The following is a 9,710-nucleotide window of genomic DNA, read 5'->3' on the forward strand; positions in this document are numbered from 1 at the left end:
TACGTAGAAATGTTACCAGAGTAATTTTCTTAGAATCACATCACAAATTAAACAAAGCTTTATTGTTCATATGGTGAGCTACAACTGTGCAAACTTCCGTATATTAAGTGGATTAATGATACAGAGAAAATTGTGGGACCACATTGTACTCGTTTCTTTTTATTTATTTCCACAATGAAAGGTACTTTTATTTACAAAACAAGTATTATTTTGAATACAATACATTGTTCTTTAAAATCAAGGACTAAATGATGAGTAAGATTTTGTTGTTTTTTTTTGCCTGATCACTGCTAAATAAAAGCATTGTAGGAATTATTATGATTTCCTCAAGTTAGACTTATCATATGTAAACATAAGTGGAAAATATTAACACTATGTGCTACACGCTCAAATGGGTATTTACAAAATATGCATGACACTTGACATCCAGGAAAACATAAAATGTTTCCCTACAGTCATTCACAAACCAAGAATTAATCTCAGTGACAGCTATGAACAGGTGATATACTGTGAATATTTTATAAAACAACAAATAAATATATCTACATTGACTGATATCAGTGCCACGTACATATTAAGACTAAATAACAACTGTCAACATAATTGTGATTATCATAGAGAGTAGGTTTTCTAGGTGAAAATCAAAAAATTCAAATTTCATTGAAAGAAAGAGGTTTGGTACGTAAATGTAAACTGGCAGCCGTATAACAAACTGTGTGCGTAATAGTCCTTTCAGATACCTGTCACTTTGTCTGTCTGGTTAACATGTGCACCCTGCGGCGCTGCTGTTCTGCTGCTTGTTCGCGCCAGACAGTCCAAACTGGACGAGGATGACGACGTAGGTGGTGACGGTGGCTGTGAAGCTCCTCAGCAGAGACAGGTCGAGCGTGAAGAACCCCGCTGCACTGTAGCGCAGTCGACTGCGCGCCATCTGCTCTCCGAAGAGCTGCAGCTCGTCTGGACAGCCACTTCTAGCAGGCAGCGGTAAGAGCAGAAGTTTCTGGACCAGCCGCTGTGTGCGGGCGGTCTCTTGCACGACCATGTCGCTGCTGTACGCTGTGGTCAGTAGACGCCCCACCATGAGTCCAATCCACAGAGAGAACATGGTGATGACTTGACCCCTTGGTATTCCAGGCCACACGGGCTTCAGATCTAAGAAGACAACAACACTGATGTAAATGTACGTCACGATGCTCACGAAACAGCTGACCACTTCTACGAGATTTTGTACTCCATAAGCCGCATTGACGGCTTTACCCATTTCGATAAGGAGGCAATATATTTTGCGCAAATTTCGCAGCTGGTTCGCGTCTTCCTCCGTGACCATTACCTGATTACAGCTGGATACATCGTTTTTAGGTCCGTTGACAATTCTTTGAGCCTCTGAGTGGAGTGAGGCAAAAGACTTCTTGACAAAAAATTTATCGTCACGCTGTAGATCTTTCGTTTCTGTTGTACTACTTAAGAGTTTCGAAATCTTAATGTCGAGATCTCCTTCTGCGTCTTTGGTAGACAGGAAGAATAACTGCAGAACATACCTGTTCAGTCTTGAAAATCTCATTTTTAACGCCACATTGAGAATGAGATATTGTAGAATAGCGACGTTGCTCATGAGGTGCATGACAAAAATAGCAAACAGAAAAGAAATTTTCAAAATAGGTAACATGAGCCATGCAATGTCAGCATATAAAACCACTGAATAAAAGGTGACAGCTACAACACCCCACACCAAACGAGTTGCGAGACGTAAATATTCTGTGTCTTCGTCTCCGTACAAAAATTCATCAACTGAAATTAGTTTTGAGCAGAAATTTTCGACGTGTCTTTGTTTTAAAGTAGAGCTGCGAATAATACACGTTAAAGCTGCAACCGTAGCGAAGAAAATATTGCAAGCGTCCGAGTACTTAGCAAGGTTCTCTACAGTTTCATAACTCTTTGGTAAGCGCACCAGAAGAGTATAAAGGGCACAGAAAAGGATCAGTAGAGCGAGCGATATACAGTACAGTCTCGCCTTGACTGTTACCGTTATTTTTACATGCTTCTTGTTAAATGAAACTGGACATGTACCGAACAATTTACACAGAACGAAGAAGTACCGGATCTCTGTGTAGCGCTTCCATAGTCTGTCCATCATTACCTACAGACTTTACTCGAATTGATCAGGTCGCCGAGTGTGAGTTCGCAGTAGGACGAGTAGAAGACGTTACAAATTGCAATATTCTTAATGGAATTTCATCGATCCGCTCGTAGTCCTTGTTAACCTCCCACGAGAACATTACTTCCTTTGTTAATTTTCGAAAAAAATTATCCAGGAACACTTAAAGATAATTACCTACCCTTACAATCGTTTTACTCAGTAGAGTCACTCGCTTGTTAATATCGCGGCTATTATCTTGTATCTCTTGTTCTCCTAAATAATTTGGTAGAGGATGCTTTATCTTGAAAGGAATAAAAAATCAATTTAGGAACTCAGTTAATTTGTAAACTAAATTTTTCGTCAAGTATGATTGTCACTCACACTGACATCCCTCATCCTATTATGTTGCGGAATTTTCCCCCAGAACAGCACGCAATATACAGTCGTACAGGATGGAACAAAACGAGGTTTATTTTCAGAAGTCAGGATGAGAGATATTAAAAGAACATTCTCTAACACGGAGGAGTGTTAACCTTTACAACAGCGAGGGACGAGTTGCTTCTTGGTAACGTCATCCAGACAGGAAGACTTCTACAACACCTCTGTTGTCTTTTCGAAATGCCAGACAACAGACCACGTCTGACAATACTATGTCCTTTTCCTTCTACGAAAGTAGAAGTTTATCATGGCATTATTTAACACAATATATAACTGTAACATCAATTTTGTACAGGCTTGTTTGGTCCCTGTATCTCAATGTACAGGATGTTTATAATTAAACTTTTCGCTATTTCAGCCAGTGTAGACCAATACCAACGCTGCTCTTCACGACTCTCGTCGCATTACAGGAATACGAATGGTTCCTCTTCCAGCACCGCGGTTGAAGTACATGATTCGGAAGTTCGAAGTAACAGGCGATTTTGGAATTGCTCCTGGAAGAGTCCGACTCCGAAATGCGCCGCAAATTACTGAAGAAGTTACTGTTGCCATGGCTGAGGATATTGGACACAACGTGCAATCTTTAAGAAGTGCACGAGCTATGTCGCGACATTCCGTGGGCCATCGTTCGAAAAGTGCTGAGAACAGTTGTGAAATGGAATCCACGCTCTAGTGCAAAGAGACGAGCAACGTTTATAACCCGGAACGTACGCGATTAACATATATTGCCTTCCCAAGTAGAAACCAAAATGTTTTTTTTTTCTATGCTTCATTCCTTATTTGCCTCTCACATTTCGTTAGAAATGTTTCCACAAAGATTCATTGTCCTACGGTCACTCGTACTTATGACGGTCATCTGAAATGGCGAAAGTTTAATTACAAGCAGCCTGCATTCGTAATGGTAGACAAGTAATGAAACAATGAAATGAGGTTTCATAGACTTTTATGGAGGAGATCTGAAACGAATATTAGAAAGTAAAAAATTATTGTAGAAAGTATAGCAACATATAGAGCAGAAATATGCAAAATAACTGAAAGAAGTAATTGGAAGTTATTGTCGATGCAGATAGGATTTTGGAGGGGTGACTGTAGCTTGATGGTAGAGGATAAAATTAAAAATGAAGACGTATGGAAGAGAATGAACTAGAGCAACACTATAATGGAAAAATAGAAGCAAAACGACTAAGATGGTGTAGACATTGTATGCCGTTTGAGTGAGGAAAGATGGCTTAAGAAGATGATGGAATGGGTTCCGACTAATAGCAGAAGAAGAGGACGCTCGAAAACACCGTGACAAAAATGAGTCAGAACAGCTATATCAGAAAGGAATCTACGAGCAAGAGTGGAATGACAGAAGACAACTGCAGGTAGGATGCGAGAAACAACCATAATGTTGTATTAAATCGGAAAAAGCACCAACCTACGCAGCTTTTATTAACTCACAATTAAACAACCACAGAATATAGTTAACATTCACAAAACCTGAAAAACTGCGTCGGAGTGAAGGATCAGACTTAATGATGGAAAAATAATACTACAAAGTCAGTAAGTCCTCCCAAAGTCGTTATCAGAAGAGCAATTCATTATCCATATAGCAATCCTTAGTCCAGTCTAGCAGAGAGTATTCGGGCGAAGTACAAGAGTTCCTCTTGACAGGTGATAATATAAGACTTCATTCTTTAAAAAAACGAGTTAATCGTTGTTGAAAGTAGGTTTAGAAACAAACACAATATATTTATTAACAACACTAAAATCATTGCTCAAACTAAAGCGAGGTGGTGCAGTGCTTAGCACACTGGATTCGCATTCAGAAAGACGATGTGATGGTTCATATCCCCGTGCCACCATCCGGCTTTAGGATTTCCGTGGTCTCACTTAATCGTTCCAGGCAAAAATCGATGTTGTCCTCTGAAAAGAGCAGATGCCGATTTCCTTTCCCAGCCTTTCGTAATCGTAGCTTGTGCTCTGGCTCATAGTACTGCGGCGTCGACGGGTAGGTAACTTCTAATCTTCCTTCTACTTCCTTTGCTCAAGCCGCGCTATACTAGGTTTCAAGATGTCTGCGTCCTGATATTTCTATGAGAAAGAGCTCTTTTGTCTTGATTGAGAAGTAGAACAGACCGCAGCTGCTGGGACATTAGTAGAGAGGTCACTATGAATATCAAAATAATTCTGGTAGCTGTTCCGTTCCTGTTTACTAATGACACCTGCGTTGCTGCTAGTTATGGAGATATTAATATAGAGTAGACATTCATCCTTGTAGACTAGAAAGAGGAAAATTTGACGTGGTATATTTCAACTGTAGGAGCGTCTATGGTAAGATCACAGAGTTAATTCACTTCTTGTTATTATGCCCTGCTTTTGGAAGACTGGTTTGATACAGCTCTCCATGGTGATCTATCCTATGGAAGGCTTTTGGTTTATGAGTAACTACCACAATCTACATCCATTTCAACCCAGTTACTCTATTTAACCATTGATCTTCAACCACGATTTTTACACCCTACACTTCCCTCCGTTATCAAACTGAAAATTCTTCAGTGATTCAGGATGTGGCCTATCAACATTTACTCTCTTTTGGTCAAGCAGTGCCTTAAATTTTATTTTTCGCAAATTCGATTCAGTATCTGCTCATTTGTTATTCGATCCACCCATCTACATCAACGCGTAGTAATGTCCACACAGTAGTACATAAAGCTAGCAGAAACCAAAGATGAAAAGGGAGCGAAATCGTAAGCTCAAACTGGAATAGTTTGTGTTTACAGTAAGGCTAAGCAAGATAGGTAATCCGAAGCGTTTACATACCGCCTGTCTCGTGGTCTGTAATGGCAAAACGACTCCGAGAAACCTTCAAATCACGGTAACAGGAGGTGGTTTCGATTTGTCAGCTGAAGGAAGGGTGAGTCACGAGATTAGGAATTAGTATGGGACACTTCTAAACGTGTAACCAGTAGAGAGAAACATTACAGGGCGAGTCAAAAGTCCTTGGACACCTTCATAAGGTGGAAGATTAAAGGGAAAATTGAAATGTGACCATGGTAACATACGTTTAACGTTGGCCGCAACTTTTGGAGTGAATGTCATTCACGGCCGCCGTCTTGAAATCCGCCATTTTGGTTTCAAATAATTTTTTTTAAAAATGGGAACATCATATAACACTCGCTTGTGCTTTGGAATTGAGTGGTGTAATTTGTTTTTGCCTATCTCGTACAGTTTAGAGGTTATTAATGTTCAAAGTTACCTTGATACCGACTCATGTCTCTCTTTGTTCCAGGTGAACTAAAGTGGGTCTGACACGTGAACAACTTCGAACATTAACAACCTCCAAACTGTACAAGATAGACAAAAACAAATTACACCACTAAATTCCGGAGCTCAAGCGAGTGTTATATGATGTTCCCATTTTTTAAAAAATGACTAGAAACCAAAATCACGGTTTTCAAGATGGCGGCCATGAATGACATTCACTCCAAAAGTTGCGGCCCACATCAAATCTATGTTACCATCATCACATCTCAATTTTCCCTTTAATCTCCCAACTTATGAAGGTGTCCAAGGACTTTTGACTCGCCCTGTATTGTGCGTCTATGCTACGCCTATGAAACACGGTAAACAGTCATAACCGGATACACCTAGGAGCAGCCATCAAAGCCCTGGAATCATCAAACAAAAATTGTAGGAAAAACTGAAGTTGGCCAGATGTTCACTGGATGAAACTTGATGAACTGTAATTCATTCACGAAAGGGGTGACTTACAAAACGCTCTTTCGTCTGATTCTTGAGTATTGCTCATCAGTCTCCAACCCCTATCACATAACATTAATGGAAGAGATAGGGAAGGTCGGACTTGGAGCAGCAACATACTGGCTCGCCGCCCACCGCGGTGGCCGAGCCCCATCGCTGGCTGCAACGCAGTCGCCCGCCAACCGCCACGATGCGCCGCACCCGGTTCTGCGATTTCCGCGCGACGCAGCGCACTGGCCCGTCGAAAGCTGGTATGTGGACGCTATAGTGGGACTGTCCGTCTCTTCGGCGGGGTCGTCCCGTTGCAGTTCTTGCTCTCTCAGTCGTTTCGATCGGAATACCGCGTACGGACGGATTTTTCTTTTGTTTCGTTCGAATTTTTGGAAATTAGATACCAAAATGAAAGTGTCGGCGGAAGGAGCTGTGGCCATTGGGCTCTCGGTAGGTCCTTTGAAGAAGGGAAGACGCGACACAAGCAGAAAGCACATATACTGGGTGCATCACTTCCTGCAGAAAAGAAATACCAGTAAGGCTTTTATCACCTTTTACAGTTATTTTCAGCCATAATGGCTATGTTTGTAAACCGTAACTGTGTGGGATAATTATTTATTTCAAGTTTCTGCTACCAGTCACTTTTTATTTTATGCTTAATCTAACATAATGCAGCGCGTTTCAAACATGTTTCGTTCATCTTCAGGCGTTTATACATACATACATACATACATACATAGAGAAATGTTACTTAAAATAAACAGTCTTAAACTATGTGACGGACCGAGACTCGAACTCGGGACCTTTGCCTTTCGCGGGCAAGTGCGAACTTCTGTAAAGTTTGGAAGGTAGGAGACGAGGTACTGGCAGAAATAAAGCAGTGAGGACGGGGCGTGAGTCGTGCTTGGGTAGCTCAGTTGGTAGAGCACTTGCCCTCCAAAGGCAAAGGTCCCGAGTTCGAGTCTCGGTCCGGCACACAGTTTTAATCTGCCAGGAAGTTTCATATCAACACACACTCCGCTGCAAACTGAAAATCTCATTTGGAAGTTGTAACCTCCCCACAAAAATTTAAAAGAAAGGACGTAAATATTTAATAAAATGGAGCCAAGTGAAACTTTCCCACAAAATGTTGAAAGACTATAATTTGAATGTTAACAAGAATACAACCTAACGTAATCTCCCAGCAGATAAATTTACTGACAATGACAATTAAACAGAAATTCGGAATCTGACTCTGGTGTAAGCTTCCGCAAAAATAATGAAAAACATTTCAGTGCTAATAAAACTTCTGTGACAATGAAAATTCAATTAAACCGAAATATCGGTCTTTGGCCCTGTACAAAAATCAGAATTAAATTCTTACCTCATTGTAACTGCTAGTCAAATTTCTGCTCTTATTCTTGCGCACAGCTTGGAGGAACTGCATTGCAAATAATAATATTCCTTTTTTTTTGTAATTTAACTGAAATTTGTTTAAGTCAAGTGGAACGAAATTTAGTTCAATAAAATTGCTTTTGAAATCATAATTATTATTGGGGCACTTGTTGGAAATTAATTACAATAAATGAACTTTAAATTATCTGATGATTACCTTAATTAACAATATACCTCATTCAGAATCTTGACCAGTGTTGCCGACAGACTACATCACACAACCGCACTGGGCTGCTACTACTGACCGACTGCTCTGCATGACGGCTACTACAGAACTGCTCTCAACGACTACTAACTGAGTACTGCCCAACAGCTTGCAACACTCGCGCGGTCAAGCGCAGACTAACTACGATTATAGGCTCTCTGGTCAAAGATTTTAACGTGCCTCACCATCGCTGCTATGTTACATACGTGTTTCAAAGTCTTAAACTAGATTAATCTAGAACACTTGGTCCATTGTTTTTTACTGTAGCTGCTGGTGTGGCATTTCGGTGGAAGGAGGGGAACAGTGTATGGCTAGAAATCGAAATCAGTGATGTCTTCTGCTGGTTTTCTTCTTTGTGGTTGACTATGTATATCACAGCAATTTCACCATCTTGCTGCTTCACTCGCATCACTGGTGTAATGGCGGAGTTGTTGATTGACTTTACACTATTGCACATTATAATTATCTCACTGATTGCCAACGTAGCTCACTGCACAAATTGCTTCGTTCTTATAAACACAACACAAGATGGCGGACTTTTACAGTGATCTGAGAAACCATGAGGATAATTTTTTTAATTATACCAGAATGTCAACATCTTCCTTCAACGAACTACTTTCAAAATTTAGAGGAGCAATAACTGGAATTACCCAGACTTGCACTCATCAGGAAAAACAGGTAAGTTTACTATTGTATTTAAATATTCGAATATCATAAGGTTTCATATTATTCAGTATACAGATGAATGATACAATCAATTTCACTGAAACTTAATACCAATTGTTTACATTATTACACACTTTAAACTGTTCGAAATGCTAACTTGCTAGGGAATGATCCGTTATATGAGGTGAAATTGCTGGATATTTTTCATCTGTTACATTTCCACATACATTTGTGTAGCTAGTTGATGGGTGGCCAGTATTTATGCAACTGGTGGATAGTTCTGGAGTGGCGGGTTCTGTTGACAAGAGCATGCATGATCACCTTCATAATATTCTACATCTACATCTACATCTACATGGATACTCTGCAAATCACGTTCAAGTGCCTGCCAGAGGGTCCATCGAACCACCTTCACAATTCCCTATTATTCCAATTTCGTATAGCGCGCGGAAGGAACGAACACATATATCTTTCCGTACGAGCTCTGATTTCCTTTATTTTATTGTGGTGATCGTTTGTCCCTATGTAGGTCGGTGTCAACAGAATATTTTAGCATTCGGAGGAGAAAGTTGGTGACTGGAATTTCGTGAGAAGATTCGGCCTCAACGAGAAACGCATTTGTTTTAATGATGTCCAGCCAAAATCCTGTATCACTTCAGTGACACTCTCCCCCATATTTCGCGATAATACAAAACGTGCTGCCCTTCTTTGAACTTTTTCGATGTACTCCGTCAGTCCTATTTGGTAAGGATCCCACACCGCGCAGCAGTATTCTAAAATAAGACGGACAAGCGTAGTGTAGGCATGCGCCTTAGTTGATCTGTTACATTTTTTAAGTGTCCTGCCAATAAAAAGCAGTCTTTCGTTAGCCTTCCCCACAACATTTTCTACGTGTTTCTTCCAATTTAAGATGTTCGCAATTTTAATTCCTAGTTATTTAGTTGAATTTGCTTGCCTCTAGATTACACTGATTTATCGTGTAACGGATGTTTAACAAATTCCTTTTAGCACTCGTGAGGATGACCTCACACTTTTCGTTATTTAGAGTCAACTGAAAATTTTCGCACGATCTTTTCTAGATCGTTTTTCAATTTG

At 40.2% G+C, this 9,710-nt stretch overlaps 1 protein-coding gene and 1 non-coding gene across 2 annotated transcripts; one reads left to right on the forward strand and one right to left on the reverse strand.

Annotated features, from left to right (window-relative positions):
* Window positions 1-760: 760 nt before the first annotated feature.
* LOC126188628 (putative gustatory receptor 2a) lies at window positions 761-1,261 on the reverse strand. Its single transcript, XM_049930229.1, has one exon. It carries the CDS (start codon window positions 1,259-1,261, stop codon window positions 761-763), a length of 501 nt encoding a protein of 166 aa, XP_049786186.1.
* A 5,950-nt stretch (window positions 1,262-7,211) lies between these two features.
* Window positions 7,212-7,286, forward strand: Trnaw-cca (transfer RNA tryptophan (anticodon CCA)). The gene has a single exon. It is a non-coding gene; the product is annotated as a tRNA-Trp (tRNA).
* The last annotated feature ends 2,424 nt before the right edge of the window (window positions 7,287-9,710 follow it).

The sequence above is a fragment of the Schistocerca cancellata genome, chromosome 5 (genome assembly GCF_023864275.1).
Source record: "Schistocerca cancellata isolate TAMUIC-IGC-003103 chromosome 5, iqSchCanc2.1, whole genome shotgun sequence".
NCBI classification, from domain to species: domain Eukaryota; kingdom Metazoa; phylum Arthropoda; class Insecta; order Orthoptera; family Acrididae; genus Schistocerca; species Schistocerca cancellata.